This window comes from Emydura macquarii, unplaced genomic scaffold (genome assembly GCF_026122565.2).
Source record: "Emydura macquarii macquarii isolate MOO-44397 ecotype Brisbane River unplaced genomic scaffold, CSIRO-AGI_Emac_v2 contig_3345, whole genome shotgun sequence".
Classification (NCBI taxonomy): Eukaryota; Metazoa; Chordata; order Testudines; family Chelidae; genus Emydura; species Emydura macquarii.
The window spans coordinates 1,860,797-1,880,521 of NW_027133482.1; the positions used below are offsets into that span (position 1 = coordinate 1,860,797).

A 19,725-nucleotide genomic window follows, 5' to 3' on the forward strand; every position below is an offset into this window, starting at 1 on the left:
CTCCAGTAAATGCTCTAAGTTCACATTTACGATATACAAGATCTGTCATTTAAAGACAAAAAAAATCCTTCTGTGCTCTCAGCACACACCATCCAAATGTCATTTTTAGAAGTAACTCATCCAGGACTAAATTCAGAATGGTTTGGATGGTTTTTTTTAAGTTATCATTTAAAAAAAAAAATAATGAGAAAATGAAATCAGGACAATTTAAACAGCTGAATCTATTCAGACTCAGGAAGCTGGGTGGAAAGCTAGGAATTCTAGCTGCAGTGACAGTACAACGTACCTCTTCCTCGGTCATTGCTTCTTCAACACCCTCCTCTTCAACTACAAAACTCTCCTTCAGCTTGAGGTACTCTTCATGCTCTCTCTGCTCCTTTTCTTCTTTTGCTTTCTTTTGTTCCTCTTCCTGCAGAAAAATGAAGTGATTAATTCATTCCTCCCCAAACCAGGTTTAGTTTAATGGAGGACCTCCTTCCTTTATCATCTATGTGCCAATCGGATTCGCTGGGACATGCCAGAAAAAAGACTTTCTGAAAACTGAAGCTTTTAAACTCTCCCTTGATCGCATCATTAATTTCACAAGCTGCTCTGCCTCTGCCATTCTTTTAATACAATAATTGTCTAATGCATGTTGTCTCAGTTAGTTGAGCCATTCTTGTGCTGGCTCAGAAAAAGATCTGATAAAGGGGCGAAAGACACTTTTATATAGCAAACTGCTTCCTCAATTTGCATGAACGTATTTCTTCTGCAGTGCAAGCTACAGGAAGTCCCTGCCCCTAAACCATACATCGATGCAACTTATCCATTTTCAGTTACTGACTCTGATCCTGCTCTCACTTACATCAGTGTAAAACAGGAGTAACTAATTAAGTCAGTGGAGTTACACTGGTGTCAAACAGGTGTGAGAAGAAGAATCAGGCCTATTAAAAAAACATTTTTTTGATGGCAGGCCACTGAACTGGTTATATGTGAAGGATACAAGGAGCTGTACTAGCTGCCTGTTTTAGGAACAGAACATAAGAGGTGGCCATATAGAGAGAAAAATGAAGTTCTTCTGTGAACAGTTCATTCTAGTTAGCTAAAAGCTATGCATTCTGCTGCCTTTAAGTCATTTGTAGTCACTGAGAATACTTGTGCCTCATAAAGCATTTTAAATATTCAAAGCTGAGTACAAACAGTAATTAAATCTCCTAATAGCCCTGTGCTGGAGGCATCACAACCATTTAACAGATGGGAAAACTGAGGCACACATGTTAAGTGACTGGCCCTAGGCCAGTCAACAAAATCAGGGGTACAGCCAGGATGAGATTACAGGGGTTTCATGCTCAGAGCACACCACTTTGCTGCTTTCCATGAATTTTTCCTTAATATTATCAGGAGGAAATAATACCATCATTACATTAAGCTATTTTTGAAGCAAAATTCTGCAATGCCTGTTCCTAATGACCAGCTGTTCTCTTCATTCCACACTGAAATAATGATGCAGCATTTATCTGACACTAGTATTATATAGCACTTGCTTCCTTAAATGGGAGGGAAATTGAACAATTACATCAATAAACTTTTTTTTTTTTTTTTTGGTGTATAAAGAGAGGTCATACCATGAAACCTAATCCACAAACATGTATTAAGGGACCCTGTTTGGGACCAGACCCTACAAGAGACAGGATCGGGCCCTTTGAACACAGCATGGATATGTCTGCAGTGTAGTAACAGACAGCCCAAAAATAATTTTAGGCCTCAGCACTGCCTGATCAGATTACCAGGCACAGTCACTTGTGGGACTGCGGCCCTGAAGTATAGTTATGGTAAAAAAGTGACTGGGAAAAAAAAAAAAAGTACCTCATTTCTTAACAGATCTGATCCTTTTGTGCATTCAGAGTCAAATGGGAAAAAATGCTGCTTTTTATTCCTGCCGATTTAACACAGCTTTCCAGAGTGAATGGGGTTATTTTCTGGGTCCTGCATCACTAAGAAGGTTATTAATTAAGGTCCAGTTGCAGAATCTTTATTATTAGCAATCAATGAGCCTGAAAGAACACAGACTGGCTCTCAGAGTTGTTCTTCACTTGTAAACTGAGCCAATTTGATCTAAAAAAATCACTGAGACACAAAATCAGAGTCCTTCACAACTCTGTCCCTCTCTGTGAGTCTATTACACCCTTGTAACTCAAACTCTACATAGAATTTTGAAGCAGAAAAAAAATGTGACAACATTTTTGAAGGGAAGTGATAAGAGTAGAAGAGTCCTTTGGTGGAAAATTTCCAGGTTGTTGTTCTGCAAAAATCAAAAGACAACTGGCCTATTTACAACTATCAGACATCATTTTCCTGTTTTAAAAAGAGGTTGACAACTAAACCAACCAACCCAGTCTCTCTTACTCTCTCACACACCTAAAGAGCTGTGCCTCTGATTTCAGTAGGACTGAAGTCTCCCACAATGTTAGTGTCAGTACCTCTACGTCCGAAACACTGCAGGAAACACCTTGGTGCGAGGAGACTGATAAAGTGCACCATTCTTGGTCCCTAGTCATTTTTTTCTTGGCCACTCATTACAAGCTGCCCTATACTTATTTCTCAGACCTACAATTTTCATATTGTGGTCAGCAGAGTATTTCCAGGGGGTCTGAGAAGCACCTTCAGTAACAACAGTGAAGTTTCTGCTAGTCTTCAAGCCTCAATACTTGTTACTTTTAGCCTAGTGCAGGACACTGGATTTCCAGAGGCTTTTTTGACCAACTAAATTGAACATTTTTTAAAAAAACCCAGCCACTCCCTGCACAGCTGCTTCATGCATTTCTTTGGTGTAAATTTAACCACAATCAAAACTGAGGACAAAACTGAACTGTAAAGTGGCCCAGAGATAAGAGAGGAGCTTGTGTACAAATAAATGCTCTAAGATAGGCAACAAACAGCAGAGACGGGAGATGGGGGAAAAAATTAGTGAGGCAGTCTTGTCTATTACATTAACAGATTTATTTTCACCTGGCTCTCTTATTATTGTCTTTGTATTCTTCTTTCACATCAACAAGCACTGCAGCACCTGTGTGGAAAGTGTGGAATGAGGACTCACTCCTAAGGATTTAAGAAACGCAAGGCAATCAGCGAAAGTGTTCCCGGAAGCCTGTGGGAGGGAAGTGGAATGAAACCTCTGGAAAAGGCAAAATACGGTTACGTTATTTATTTCGGCCTGATCTCGGATTCTATTGCTCTCAAGTGAAGCTGCAGGGAGCATACAGGAGAGAGAGAGCAGTCTGGCCGTCTCCCTTAAAGGATGGGTGGGGAGTGGGGAAATCCCAGCACTAAGGAAATTTGGTAACTGCTGTTGCTGCTTACCTTGGTGGTGGTGACTTTTTTTGTGTGTATCTGTGCTGTGAAGCCGTTGTATCTTACGCCTCAGCATTGCCCAATGTCCGGGCTCTTTACAAATGTAAATAATTTCTTCTGATCAATTCCAATCCTTCCTGTGAAGTATTTAAACCTTCCTCCCCCTCAAAGTTAAGTCTCTCAAATCCTAGTATAAATTCACACTCCCTCAAAGAATGTAACCCCTCATGTTGTACCAGTCCCACACGCAGTCACTTGCTGTGCATCTGCGAGGACACATTAAACACTTTGCTAGGCAGTGGGCTAATGGCTTCAGAGATTTTTGTACAGCACCTCGATAGCCTCAGCAAACTATTTAAGTTGAAATGAAGCCTGAAGGCAACTTGGCCGAGTGGTCAGAGCACTGGACTGGCACTTGGAAGACCTGGGTTTAGTTCCCAACTCTGCCACTGGCCTCCTAAGAGACCCTCAGACAAGTCACTTCTCTCTCTGTGCCTCAGTTTCCCCAACTGTAAAGCAGGAATAATGATATTGACCTCCTTTGTACACCACTGAGATCTATGGATGGAAAGCACTATATAAGAATTAGGTATTATTTATCATCATCATCTAGTCTATCATCCTGATGGTACAGGATTTGCAGGGAGATGGAAGGGGCTCAGAAGGGATTACCAGATTTGGAGTCAGGCAAAGCCCACAGAAATATTTTTGAAACCCAAACCGAGTTCCTCTGTATTTCACATTTTCACTGCTTATGCACAGCACCCATTTTTAAAAACTCTCTAACTCTATAAGGGACTAAAGGAATTTTGTTCAAACTTTCCAGTTAAATTTACCTTCCTGCCACGAGAAATCTTCAGAAATGTATGAATGCTTGAAAATAGACAAACTGAAACCACACTGCAACCTTAGCTAGTGAGTGTCCAAGTGAACTCCGTAGGCACACACGTCTTTAATACAGCCTCCCACCGCAATTGTACAGTAAAGCTGCATTTTTTAAAATTAAAGTTTATGCTGACAAAATAAAGCATAAGTGCAAAGTTTAAGTGGTTTCCAGATGTCACTAGCACTACCCATGATAAAAATACAAGCCAAATTTTTCAAAGCTGGGTGGTTAAAATTAGGGGCTTAAATATCAAATTAGGGGAGACAGTCTAAATGGCCCACTTTTCAGAAGCAATGAGCACCCAAAACCCCCAATGAGTCAGTGGGAGCTGCTGCAACTTGGGAAAAAAAATCAGGCCATTTTTATTTATGTGCTGAAATATGACATTAGAAGCCTAACTTTAGGCACCCAGAAATTTTGGCCACAGCCTTGTCTGTGCAATACGGCGTTGGTTTATTATTTGTAACGCTGATGCTAACACCCCAATCGTGCAATGGTTCAATTACAACTAGCTCAATGGAAGAGGAGCAAACCTTGGTCCTATTTATACTACAACAAGCCACATTTCAAAGACAATTTACTTTTGGGCAACACACCCTGTTCCAATATAATATTTTGTTAAAGGACAAGCATTGTCCTACTGTGAGATATGAAGTTACGTCTGCCTCAGTCACACACATTATATGACATTTTTCAAACTCGATTTGCCGGTGCTGTAAAGAGTGAAATATAGAAAATCCCTGTGCACAGAAACGCAAGCTCTTTACACAAAAGCTTTGCAGATTGCTCATGAAGGTCGCTGTTTTGCAACATCTGAGGAAGTCCGTTCTCATTGATAAGGTGTCGGTTGGTAAACCATTTCACCACCAAAAAACTCCAAGAGCAAAAGGGAAATCCCCAGGATAAGGCAATGCTGAAGCAACTACCAATCATAAAGGAGCTTCTTCACAGACATGGCCAATCAGGTCACTAGAGCACTGGAAAGGAAACTTATAAAATTTAAAAATACGTTCTCCAGTTTGCAACACTGCAGCCAAGGGGCAACCACATTTTATTTATATCTATCTATCTATCTACATATAATTACATTTAAAACAGAACCAGTGAGTTCATTTTCTCATGAAGTTTGAGATTTTAGTGACCACGACTCCCATTAAAGAGCAGTTCCCATTCGCAGCTAAGCCTTATGAAATGCTATCAAAAGTTACCCAGCAGGAATGGACAGCATTTATCCATCTGCCTGTAAAAGGTAAAACAGAGATTCTGGGGTTTCACTTGTTTTTAAGATTCTCAATTTTCATTAAACTGCCTGTCTCAAACTAGTCTGAGTAATGGGTTAACAGACAAGAAGAGATTATAAGTGAATACTTTGAAGGGCCTCTATAACCAAGTAAATCCAGTTATTGATTTTATGGTAACCTAATCAGGAATCACCCTACCTTTTAACAAACTTCCCTGGACCATCAAACTGTCTGGATCACTAGATAGAATATAGCTGTTAGTTTTAGGTGTAACTAACTTCTTTAGGCAGGCCGAAAGAACAGCATCCCCTACTGGAAGTCAATCTCAACACTTATGGAAAGGAAATCTCTTTTGGAAGCTCTCCACAAGAGACATGAAAAAGGAAGAAATTCTAATGGTAACTCAGCTAGCTCACTGAGTTTTACTGTTTGTTAATTCCTTTGGAGAACAGTAGTCTTCAAATAACTTCTCTTGCATGTATACGTCATGGTTGTCCCTATGGCATGGACAGTGTCCATGTGAAAAAAATAGTGGGCTCACATCTTAGAATGTACATTACATGAACAGTTATTAAAACTATGTGCAAAATACACCCCTTTCACATCCATGACTCTGCTATTTGCCTTCATCACTGCTCCTAAACATCTTCCTTAAAATTGATGAGAACACAAAAACCCTAGGTGCAGATGGTTCTGCTACCTTGAATTGCAGGAGTAACTGGATGGAGATGAGGCAAGGATCTGGATATTAGGAAGATTCACTACAATTTCTTAGCTAACCTCTCAATACTGATTTTTGAATTCACTGTGCTTTATGGGATTATAATTCTGCTACAGAAGCGTCAATACCAAGAACACTCACCAGAACGCAGAGCTGGAGAACTCAGTAAATGCTCTCTCTCCCTTTTTTAATTCATGACTAATCCACCTCTGGTTGCATAAACCTTTAGTAATTTTGCATTTCCATCTTTCAATTGACGTAAGTGGCTAGGAACACTGTGTGTGCTGCCCACGAGAACTGGTTTTAGACATAAATTATTGCTTACCAGAAACTTAAAGTTCTTAATTTAAAAAAAATAAATAAAAGGAATTCTACGAACGGCACATTCTAGCTTAGGCAGTCTGCAAATAGCATCATCTCTCCTTGGCCCTTGTGAAGGATGAAGGGGTCAAATAGGTAAATACTTTGACCTCTGATGTAAAGTTTGTAGAAGGACCTGAAAACTAGTGTGGTGCATGGAACACCTCTCTATCAGCACATGTGCACTTGCGTATACAGTTACCCCATTTTTAACCCCCATTTTATTCTCCCTGTAAAAGAGTGGGTCTGCCCTTTAAGGACCAGCAGGCTCTGATCAATTATCAGACCCAGCTGTGAAGGGAGTTGGCAATTATAAAGGCCAGCAAATGGCTCCCTTGAGATGGGACTGCAGGAAGGGACACCCTGGCCCTGGCGCCCCGGGCCCTGGCTCTGGTCCATGTCCATCAAGCACTTCACACAACAGGGCTCTGATCTTGGTTAGGAGTGCTGGCACTATCGTAATATAAGTAGTAACGCAACATAAGTCACAGGCTTATTTGATAGTGCCTAAAGCCAGCAGACATCTCAGTTCAAGGCTGCATATAGCCCTCATTGTACTAAAGATGTAACGAAGGGCAAAATTTGCTTTAGAAATTCCATCTGAAAACTAAGTCAAGTCCCACCTGTCTTTCTTCTTCAAGGCGTATTCTCTCCTCTTCTTTCCGCCTTTCCTCCTCTCTCTTTGACTCGAGTTTTTTCCGTTCCTCACGCTCTGCTTCTTCAGCCTAAAAAAAAAAAAAAAAGGCCATAAATTATTCTCTCTCAATCTTTGGGCTCATACTTTAAAAGAGTCAGTTATCTCTCACCAGTTTCCTGGACTCTTGTGTCCAGAAATACACAACAGATATTTTTAAAATGAGAAGCTATTCTAGTTTGTCATCATCAGGGTTTTCCATTTGTTTGTTTAGAATTTTTGTACTTCTACTCAGTTTATAAATTATCCCTACAGAGATTAAAAATATCAGTTTTCTTGTCAAAGTTTCCACCTCCATTACATGCATGTATTATCTTGTTTGTGTAGCTTTGCTTTTGAATACTGTGATGCAGTCATTACTTTTCCCTTCACTTTAAATCTAAAAAACAAACTTTGCAAACGTGAAAATTTTACGTTTTAAAATGTACCTTGAACGTTGTTTTTATTAATCTGAATGGCAGATTCATACAATTAAATTACATTTATATTATTTTAGTTAAAATGGAAATATTGCTCTCTTAGATAAAGAATGGAAATCTTACTATTAGGAATATTAAACTTAACTTAAAATACAAGAACACCCATCCCCTCCCCCCAAAATAACCAGTCGTTATACCCAATACATACAAATTGTTCCAAAGAGAAAAAAATAATTCATAATGGATGATTTAGATTTCTTAAAAAAATCTTTATATTGTTTTTTTTTTTTTTTTTATTATTTCCCCTCTCTCTCCATTCCAGAAAATACTTTATCTAATTTTTGTTTTTTAAATTAAGTAGCCAGGAGACATCCTCAGTGAGAATATACCACCTGGAATGTTTCAGCTTTAATGGTCAGGTGTTTTGAGTTCTGTGTGAAAAAAAATCAGCTTGTTTTAAAATGGAACAAAGGACCTCTTCTCTGTCCACTCCCACCCTTTATTTAACTCAGTGGTTTTCAACCTTTTTTCATTTGCAGACCCCTAAAAAAAACAACTTCAAATGGAGGTGCAGACCGCTTTGGAAATCTTAGTCTGTGGACCCCGAGGCCTGCGGCCCACAGTTTGAAAAACCACTTCTCTAACTCAAAAGTAAACTGATTTTGCTCAAACTTTCCATAAAAGATCAAGCATGGAAAGTAAAAAATCAACATGGTTAAAGTTATGAGCAAGTGAAGACAAGATTGTAATGGAAGTCTATATATAATCATGTAGTATTTGCTACCATATATGCTATATATAGTGCTCATCACCACTGCAAGCCAAGGTAAATTTAATCCCTACGCGTAAGACCTAGGCACCACTTTATGGTCTCATGTGGGACTTGAGTGGCTTTGTGTTGATCCCATGCAAAGGTCAATTTCAGCCCAACTGACTTGTTTAACTCTCTTACTATTATTTTGTTCACTCTGTACTGTGGCTAGCATCTTCTCCGTTACACAAAGCTTTGTTGCAGTTTCATCAACCTTTTGCAAAGTTACAGAGACTGCAGGCCAATAAAGTAGAACAGGAAAAAGAAATTAATGTATAAAATGTATAAAAACTTGAATCATCCACTAATGTGCTTTAGGAGGGTTTGTTGTTGCTGATTAGTTACCCCTGGATTTAAACAAGTGTAACTGAAAAAGCTAGAGTGTTTAAACTGGTAATTTAATAGGCAGAACTAGCATTTGGGAAATGGACGAATATTTAGAGCAAAGATATGTCTGGTTTCTAGGTTTTTGTTTGCTCTCTGCTGAATTCTGGCCTAAGGAGTGAATGCTCAGCTCCCATATACTTCAATGGGCTTTGCAAGGACAGAGCTTGCCATTGTCACTAAATTTCCATCCAATCTCCAAGGAATGATAGACAAGGCTGTGCGTGGAGAACCAGCACAGAGGGTGGTGGAGGGAGTGAAACACTCCCCATATAGACAGCCATGGAACACTGCACAGACATCCCATGGCTGCTACTACAAGACTTGAGGCTGTAGTAAAGGCAAGCCCTATGCTCCCTTTAGTGGGTTTCGGAAACAGCCTGCCAGCCCGCAAGGTTCCTTGTGTGATGCTGCAGGGATGGGCACCATGGAGAAGGTCTTCATACATTTCAATACACTTTGCAGTATGCTTGGGGCATAGAAACTTCTGCATCACGAAACTAATATAATTTGGGCCGTGGGTGCATATTCAAAGGGATGTGTGACTCAGATGACCGAAAATGGATATTGTTATCAACATGCCAATACAAAATGTGCAATCACAACTGTCAGCCACTTTTATAGAACCTCAGAATGATTGGGGGGGTGGCACTTCTGAGACAAAGCAGGGTTGTTTTTTTGTTTTAAATAAAAAACTCCCAGCTGTTCTGACCAAAACTACAACTCCTGCCCCTTCTGGGTCAGCGATCACCTGCCCTTTGCTTTGTGCTTTAGACATGGCAGGAAACTCTCACCTCTCTCTGGGCTTTTCTGGCTTGTTTCTCTTCTAGTTTCCTCTGTTTCTTTGCTCCGATTTTTCCAGATGACTGAAATTCTGCAGCTTCATCTCCATCGTCTTCCTCTGCAACATTGCATTAAAGAGACAAAGAACATTTAGAGCTCTCGGAAAGTTGGATTCCCTGCTTCCGAAGAGAGAGGAGCTGCAGATGAGAAGACAGACAAATATCTGACAAGTAAAAAGGAAAAAAAAAAAAAAAAAGACATTCACAAGAGGCTGCCAAATCCACAAAATAGATTTATAAGGCAGGTGTGTATGGTGAAGTCAGAGGTAAACTTTACTGGATCCTTTGAAGACAGACTGTTTATCATCATCATTTCCTGCTTTCCACATTTAAAGGTAATTTTTATTACATATGCACAAAGTCAAGTATTACACACACACACTTTTACAATTTAACATCCAGCTGCAGGGATTTTGTTTTCCTGTTACCTTCAAGTCTAGTGCAACAATGATGTTCATTTTAAAGATGGCATTTAGAGAAGGTTTGCTATCTATCAGTAATCTACACCGGGAAGCTGCCTATCAGCCCCCATGTCTGACCTTTAAAGAAAAAATATAAAACCCTTCAAGGAACATAATGCAAATCATGGGCTTGATATTTAATAGCCTGCACGCACAGCCGCAGCAACGGCACAAGCAAACGAAACTGGTCATTTGCAAGTCCAATTTCTGCAACTGTGGAAGGTGATAATTTAATGTGCAAGTTACATATGCAAATGTGAGTGCGTTTCGCACACCTAAACCTTTGCTGATCATGCGATCAATGAGCTGCCATCTTTGAAAGAGAATGCGTCCTGCCCAGAATATATTCTGTCCCCTTGTTTCTTCACACGCCATGTGTTTGGTCTTATTGCTTATTCACCTGTCTAAGTTGGGCCCCAATCCTGTAACACAAGCAGAGTAGACTGACCCTTGTACTCAAGAAGAGAGTCATTGGTTCTCTGTATGGCGTAAAGGGCCACATGCTCAAATCCAGCTGCAGCACTGGAGTCCTGGACTGCAAGATCCTTGTGAGAGCGACCTCATGACCCTATGTATATGTGAAGAGTTATGCACATCATGGTGCGATTATGCCAGGTATTGACTTGGATCTACCAAACTCGGAGATCAGCTGGGCTGCTCAAAACAGTGTTGTCAATTCTTGTGATTTTGCTTCCAGTTTTGCAATATTTGCTTTAATGTCCCCCCCCCCCCCTTTTTTTTTTTTTTTTAAACAAAGCCCAAGCTCCCAGCGTAATCTCAGTTTTCATTTAAAGTTTCCAGCCCACATGGCTGTGGGAGAAAAATCCCCATGTGCCCAAGTGCTTCCTAATGGCTCAGAAACCAGAACACTACATCTCAAAAAAGCAACCAACCAACCGAAAAAACCTATGAGTTTTTATATTTTATCCCATAATTTTTGGAGGCCCAACCATGATTTTTGTATGCTTGGAATTAGCAATAATGTGACAGCCACTCCACTGAAATGTGATGAGTTGGGTTGCAGTGTGTTTTCAATGAGGGGCCCTTCCCCATGGCATTTACTTCCTGGTCTGACAGAGCCCAAGTCTGCTGACTTCTGGCACATGGGGCAAGACATGTGCCAGAGAGGGTGTTTGGGTGGCTGAGGGATTGGCTACCTTCTCCTCTGACAGGACTACGTTTTGAATGCATGTCGAGGCATGTTAGACAGGGCCTGTTTCACAAACTGAAACACACAAATGTAGATAAACTGCTGAAAGTAGCTGCCTTCTCAACTAGATGTATTTGTTTTTCGTAAATTGTTCTCAAACTATTCCCCCTATTCACTTGCTTTGGAAGGAACTAAAGGTGAGGCAGACTTCTCAGCCCATGTTTCAGTAGAATAGTGAAATCCTACTACCCAGCTGTTCAGAAGGCTTCCCCCTCCCGCCCCCACACATGCACAGAAAGCACAAGGCCGCTCACATTTTACATAATAAAATTTCAGAAACTGCTGCTAAGTGTGAAAATAATTCCACGCTGGGTCCTGTGGCAAGATCAAAGGCAGCAATGGATGGAATTACACTCTGCTAATTCACCATTAGCTGCTTTTTTATTCTCTAGGCATCACCACAAGCATGGCTGATGCTTTCCAGAAGCAAATAAGAAAACACAATCCCTGCCCTAAAAGGTTTACACAGTGTTATCAGATCTCAATTTCTTACAGGTTCCTCGAGGCTTGTCTGCATATGGGATATTTGTACCAGTGTGTGGCTCTCAGTCTAGCAATGCTGTTTAAACACTTGTCAGGGACGGACAAAAGCAAGTCCTTGATCTGACCATTAACATTTTCTTTCCTCCAATATGAAGTGTCTGATGGGATCCCACAAGACCCACTTCCTCAACTGAAGACAGTATCACATTTCCTTGAATGTGCAGTTGCTAGAAATGCACCACATCTCTCTTTAGACATTTTTGTTAGGCCCATGATTCAGCAAAGCGCTAAAGTTAACAAAGTGCACACTGACGTGCTTTGCTGAGCTACAGCCTTCATTATTAAAGCGGAAGAATAATTAAATCAAACGTAGAACAAATGTTAAATGAGAGAGATTTCACACGCAGTTACCACCACCACAACATGACAGCTTATTCACACTGCACATACATACTCAGGCATGCACAGCAACATACAATAAAGGTGTGTGTGTGTGCATGCAAGGGGGAGAGAGGTTATTGCTGATGAAGGAGTCATACATTTTTGAGCTTCCCCAGTTGTACAGGCAAAATTTTAAAAATGTTTCTTGATTGTTCTTTTTTTGCATTTAAGTTACACACACTGCAGATATGTCCGTTCTACAAATAACCGTCTAGTAATCAAGTCATCAGCACTTCTTTGTATTCCTCTAACAACAGTTTTTTGCTGTTGGGCTCTGGATTTGTAGATCAAGGACTAAATTCTGTCCGCTGAAGTAAACTGTTTTACACCGGTGAAACCTGGAGCAGAATCCAGCACCACAGCTTCACAGCTGACTATTTACACTGTCAGATCTTCAGACCGGGGCCATCTTTTTGTTATGTATATGTACAGCACCTAGCACAATGGGACCCTGATCCAGGACTGAGGTTCCCAGAAACTACTGCAATACAAACAGTAATGAATACATAAAGCAACTAAGATATTGGCTTCAGAAATCCATCCGACACGAATTATAACTTTTGGCCACTGATGGGGACAAACCAATCCACCATATGGAAAAGCGTGGGCAATAAGATGACATGTAAGATGAGTAACATGACAGTCATGCAAACAGCTTTTTTTTTTTTTGTAATTAAAGTAAAAAGATTGATCAGTGATCCATTCTAGACTTAAACAAGACGCTGGCCTATTAATCTGCAGCCACAAAACCAGCCTACACTGACGACAGCCCAGTGCAGTACGTAAAAGGCATATGCTCCTTTGAGAAGCAGTCGAACCACTTGAAATTCCTTTTCTGAACAAAGGCCCATGTGGCATAACTGAGAAACCACACACACTTACTTCTTTCACTCATGTCTGGGCTTGAAATGTCTGAAGGTCAAAGATGGCCAGTGACATGGTTTAGCACACGGTTTATTGATGTACAGGAAATCTAGGTTGCTATAAAAATACAGCAGATGCATTGATAACACTAATATCAGCTATTATACATTGAGAGGATACAAATCTAGGTCAAACCGTATACTATTTACAGGTGCTTCTCTAATCAAGAATGTGGTAGTCACGGAAAACAGAACCTAAAGTTTAATTGTGCACAGAAGAGGTTTTACAGTATTTTGCTTAAACCAGCAGCTTAGTCCAATGACTACATCTATTAAGATAGCTCTAATCGTACCTGCCTCACAGGAGTTGGTAAGGCACCATTCATGTTTATAATGTAGGTATCCTTGGATGCATGGCACCGTTGCAAATAAGCGTGAAGCATTTATTACTAAACAGGCAGATTCATAGATTCCAAGGACAGAAGAGACATTGTGGTCATCTAGTTGGACCTGTATGACACATACCAGAGTACTTCCCCAAAATAACTCCTAGAACTTGTAGAAAAACGTCCAATCTTGATTTAAAAATGGTCAGCGATTCACTGCAGGTTGATCTTTCAAGTACAACAGTGCATAATTTCCTAATTTACCACCTTAGAATAAGATTACAAAACAATAATAGGATTTAAATAAACTCGAAACATAGCATTATTCAAGGTGAATTTTACATAGCCGTGGTTTCAGATGTGAAAATGATGCACAGGTGCAGATTGAAATGCCACACCAATCAGTGCTGTGTATTTTAAAAGGCAAATTGATTGAAAAAAGAAAACCCGTAAGGGCCCAAGTTGCAGTTTGTGTGTTCTTCCTGCAACCGTTGGCAACTAAGCGGCTCAACGGTCCCGCAAGCTTTAGGCATTTGATGCCTTCTAGGGAAGCGTATCATGCTGAGTTCCAGGTTCCAGCAGGTAAGTAAAGGAACTGCATTTCAACTATTAAGCTGTCATCTGCTATGTTTAAATTGAGGATTTTTATTTCCTTACCAGATTTTAAAAGCTAGATTGTACTGGTGCTCAGTGGCACCTGTGCCAGCACTTCTGTGGAGGCTCTCCTGCAGGGGTGTCAAACATCCGGCCCGCGGGCCGCATACGGCCCACCAACCTTTTTTGGTCCAGCCCCTGGTGGCAGCACACGCTGCCGCGAGATCTCGCGGTGTCGTACTCTCTGGAGTACGCCGCCGTGAGATCTGGCGGCGTTGCGAGCTGCCATGAGATCTGTGTACTCTGGTGGCAGCGCGTGGAGCGCTGTGTGCATGAGACACAGAGCTCCAAAAGTGCCTAGTATTTTGATTGATGGTATGCATGGCCTACTTGAAGTACATTTAATTCAAATCTGGCCCGCCATAGCAAATGAGTTTGACACCCCTGCTCTACTGCTTTCTGCAGAGTTGATTACAGGCACAGAGGGGAACAAGGTTAACCTTTCAGATAGGACCCAATAGAAACTGAGTTTTGTCTTCCTGAATCTGCAGACAGACAAAGAAACAGCAGCACTGAGAGCGGAGAACCCATAGCTCCCAATATGCTGATGTGGTTTTCCATGGTTTTGGGGCTAAGACATTTGAGTGAGAGTCAAGAGACTCTCCCACTGACCTGCTGTGACCCTTGAAAAAGTCACTTCACCTCGCTGTGCTTGTTTTCCTTCCCACCCTTTGTCTGGCTTGTCTGTTTAGATATCGTCTCTTTGGGGAAGGGAGCTTCTCCCACTACGTGTTTGTACAGCATCTAGCACAATGGGGCCCTGATCTCCTTTGAGGTGACTGTCCTACAACAAACTAACAGCAGCAATTATTCTCCAGACAAGCAGAGGGTCTTGTGGCATATACAATAAGAAAGATCTTATTGCTTAACACTCAAAGGGCCCAGCCCCATCGTGCAAAGCGCTGCACGGTTCTTTGTGCATTCTTGGTGTGTGTGTGTGTGTGTGTGTGTGTGTGTGTGGTGGGGGGGAAGAGGGTTGATCATTTTACTAGGAATCAAGGCCTCAGAAGGTCTGAGTAAATTCCCAGGAGGGCAGATTCTTTTGTGAACTTCTGCAGGGGTGACGGGAGGGATCACGTGATGATTATCTGCTCTGTTCATTCCCTCTGAAGGGAAAGTACCTGGCATTGGCTACTGTCAGAAGACAGGATACTGGGCTAGATGGACCATTGGTCTGACCCAGTATGGCCCTTCTTATGTTCTAATTTATCAAAGGAAAATTAAAGCATCCAGAAGATTAGCTACTTCACTCCTGAGCATTTTAGCAGCAACAACCCACTACTCTGGGATTGCCTTGAGTACAGAGCCACCCCTCAAGCTGATGTCTGAATAAAAGCTTTCAGCAAAACCACTAAACGCTAAAACCAACCAGAGTCCACCAGCGATCTGAGCTCAGTGCTTTGGTGAATCAGTGAAAGTCAGAGCCAGCACAGGCCGCCTCCACCTGAATCAACTGCAAAGATTTCAAACCTGGTTTCAGCTAATACCGTTCCTGAGCCGTGCCAACTCCTGCTCAAATGCAAACCCACACACTTACTTGAAATCCCTTCCCCGTCCTTTCTACACCAATGACTGGCCCAAGTTCACACGGGAAGTTTGTGACAGAGCATAGGAACCGAACCAAGTCTCCCAACCTAAGCTATTGCCCTAACCACTAGGCCATCCTTCCTCTCTACTCCACCCTCCACCACTTATTACCATTTCAGACACAAACATGGAGCATTCAGTACCTAACAATACATTTATTCATTAAGTCCACTGCTGTAATGCCAGCCTCAGGAAGGCCCCCAACAGGTGCCCATCTTGCTGGGTTATGCCTAACTTTGATTGCAAGCTCCCCAGAGCATGAGCGTCGTCATCTGTTTGTCCAGCCCCATGCAGATCTATGCAACTAGTAGTACTAACAACAGCAGCACCACCCCGTGGTCTGGATGGGCGACATCTGCCAGTCCAAGATCATTTTCTTTAAGCCAATTTAGAAATCAGGGGGTTAGAACATAAAACTCACTGGGTTCACCATTTTGAGAATCACTAACTCAACAATTCTGATCCGAGTAGGTCATCAATAGTCATTGTTATTCTTGTAAGAGATAACCTCCTTTAAGTACTCAACTAACCACTGAAAAATTTACTCAGCTGGTGAAGTTGGTGTGAGACACTTGGCTCACAGGCCTGCCTTCATGATTTGCCACAGCTCACATGGAACCCTTGAATAAGGAGCCTGCCTACACAGTGTGGGTCGAGATTCTGGTGAGAAACCACAGGCATTCGGCATTTCAACCCTGTTTTCTCTCTGTTAATCTGCAAGTAATTCAGGTGTCTCGCCTCACCCCAATCACAGGAAGCAGCAGCCGCAAAAGGAGATTCCAACTCAATTTAGCTCCTCTTGCTAAGGGTGGGTATTTTTTGTCTCCCCAAATAGTCATTTTCCATTTCTCTTTCTATTATCTAATCCTCCTCCCACACACTCAATATCTGGATACCAGTTCCAGTAAATAAAATTAGGCCTTCACCCAGCTTATTTCAATAGCGAAACATAAGCACCTGGAGAGATTAAAATAGAAATTTAACAGGCTGGACACAAGAACCAAGCAATGACAACCAGAAACTATCAACAAGAATTTTTTCCTAGCACTGTATGGTAAATTGGAGAAGGTTCAGAGAAGAACCACAGGAATAATTAAAGGATTAGAAAACATGCCTTCCCATGACAGACTCCAGGGAACTCCATCTCTTTATCTTAAAGAAGACAAGGTTAAGGGTAACGATCACAGTCAATCAATACCTACAGAGGGAACAGATATTAGAAAATGGGCTCTTCCACCTAGGAGTGAAAGGTATAACAAGATCCAATGGCTGCCCAAGCCAGACAAATTCAGACTGGAAATAAGATACATATTTTTAACAGTGAAGGTAATTCATCATTGGAACAATTTACCAAGGGTTGTGGTGGATTCTTCATCAATGGCATTAAAAAAAAACAAAACGATTATCTAGTTCAAACAAGAATTATTTCAGAGAAGTTCCATGGCCTACGTTACACATGAAGTCAGATCAGATGATCACAGAGGTCCCGTCCCTTCTGTGTTAATCTTCCCCCTTATTCTACAGAAGATTTCAGTCTTAAAGTGATACAGCAACTCAGTGGAATCAACGCAAGTATAGGGTCACCCTTCTTCCCCTGAAAGTGTTTGATTCTAGAAAGGAAATTTAATTGTCAGATGGAAATATCTACACCTCCTACATCCAGTATCTAAACAAAAATTACACACAGCTCAAATCTCAGGATTGCATCGTGCCAGTCTCCTAGGACAAAGCTGTCCTACAGTTAGAAAATATTACCTCCGAGAAGGATCGTCCTGCATGGGGGGGGTCCTCTGGTGACCGCAGCGACTCTTGAGTCACCGTGTTCTCAGCTCTTAGCATAAAGGAGCATTTGGGGAAAAAGGAACTTTGGCAGCTGGTGTAGATTAGTTTTAAAACTGCTTTAATCCATGGCAGAAACCAGGCTGGTACAGAACCAGCCACAGAATCAGGGACCGAGAAAGCACAAAGCAGAGCTCAGCCAGACCAGAGCATCTGACACGTAATATAAGTCCAAAACACAAAACAGACAGTGGAGCAGCTTATTTTAAGCACACATCTGCTGAAATCACGGATGGCTGAATTACAGCCCTGCAACTCATCTAAAGCCAGCCTGCAGAAGAGAGCAACAGGTCCACAAAAGGTGGCTGCAAGTCCAGCCGTTATATTGGTTTTGGTGCCCACGCTCCTTCTGTGAGGCTTTAGCACCCTGCATCGGTGCTCAGGTCTTCAGAAAGAGCACACAAGCAGCTGAAGGAAGAGGAGCACAAGACAGAGGTGAGAGAAGGGACACCGAGTTAAAAACATAAGTACAGGGTCAGGCAGCAGTTCTGCAAAAAAGGACCTGGGGGTTACAGTGGACAAGAGGCTGGATATGAGTCAGCAGTCTTATTGCCAAGAAGGCTAACGGCATATTGGGCTGCATTAGCAGATAGAGGGAAGTGATTATTCCCCTCTATTTGGCACTGGTGAGGCCATATTTGGAGTACTGTGTCTCGTTTTGGTTCCCCCTCCCCCCCCCACAGGAAGGATGTGGACAAATTGGAGAAAGTCCAGAGGAGGACAATGAAAATGCTAAGGGTGCTAGGAGCACATAACTTATGAGGAAAGGCTGAGGGAACTAGGCTTGTTTAGCCTGCAGAAGAGAAAAATGAGGGGGGATTTGACAGCAGCCTTTAACTACCTGAAAGGGGGTTCCAGCTAGGCTGTTCTCAGTGGTGGCAGATGACAGAACAAGGAGCAATGGTCTCAAGTTGCAGTGGGGGAGGTCTAGGTTGGATATTAGGAAAAAGTTTTTCACCAGGAGAGTGGTGAAGCACTGGAATGGGTTACCTAGGGAGGTGGTGGAACCTCCATCCTTAGAGGTTTTTAAGCTGTGGCTTGACAAAGCCCTGGCTGGGATGATTTAGTTGGGGTTGGTCCGGCTTTGAGCAGGGGGGGTTGGACTAGATGACCTCCTGAGGTCCCTTCCAACCCTAATCCTCTATGATTCTAAACAAGGAGTAGACAATTTGCTACAAACTGTAGAAACAAGTAAACAGAGATGTCAATTTAAAGACAACTTCACACAAGGGCTAAGTCACTTGTCTTTGATGTGCAGTGAGCCACAAAAGAATTTATAAGGGCTGATGACATGTATTCTTCCACTGCTAAAGTACAAACTAACATAAGCAGCATGCTTTGATAGCTTCACATTTGGCTGCTTGGGAGAAAATCTGAGTGGCCATCAGACATCAAAGACTTAGATTTCATTGTCTTTCACATCAAAAGAAAGTTCAGACCGTATCAATCTACCATGTGTGACGCTGCTGAACGTAATTAGCTTGGGTGGCATATATACCTGCCAAAGCAAATGCAAACATCTACTAAAAACAGTAAGAAAACAAAAGCCGGTAAAGTGTGATTCTCTCCAAGACAAAGCATCATGCTGTTCCATGTTTATTATTTCTCACGGACTGCACATCAGACATGATCTATTTATCAATGACAAGATTCTCCTTCTTCCCAATACGACGCTGAAATCATCCAGTGCTGCAGTCTCTGATGCAATCTCAAGCAAAGCAGAGTCTGACCTGACCAGCACTTGTATGGGAGCTCTACAAACTCAACCTAGGATCTGAGTCAAGCTCACTCGACTCCAGCAGTGTCCTTTTGGTACATAACTCAGTGAACAATGCTGCTGATGTTGCAAGCTAGAGGAGTATCCAACTCATTCACCCATAGCTGTATTGGCTCTGTAGAGGGAATGGATCAGAAGGAGACCCATTTGATCAGAAGGCAAGGGATGATTTCTCCTAGGGATGGGGGTTCCACGACCACCATTCCCAAGGGGAAGAGAAGGGTGATGGTGGTCGGGGACTCCCTCCTAAGGGGGACGGAGTCATCCATCTGCCGTCCGGACTGGGAAACTAGAGAAGTGTGCTGCTTGCCTGGAGCTAGGATTCGGGATGTGACG

The 19,725-nt window shown here is 41.9% G+C and overlaps 1 protein-coding gene across 2 annotated transcripts in view; it reads right to left on the reverse strand.

Annotated features, from left to right (window-relative positions):
- The window catches only part of DDRGK1 (DDRGK domain containing 1), a 54,202-nt gene that overhangs the window by 12,038 nt on the left and 22,439 nt on the right, over positions 1 to 19,725 (reverse strand). For both annotated transcript variants that reach the window (XM_067533540.1, XM_067533539.1), the window contains exons 3-5: positions 9,641 to 9,747; positions 7,162 to 7,263; positions 287 to 409 (exon numbers count right to left, since the gene is read on the reverse strand). In XM_067533540.1, coding sequence (XP_067389641.1) covers positions 287 to 409; positions 7,162 to 7,263; positions 9,641 to 9,747 — 332 coding nt within the window. The remainder of the gene's footprint in view (positions 1 to 286; positions 410 to 7,161; positions 7,264 to 9,640; positions 9,748 to 19,725) is intronic.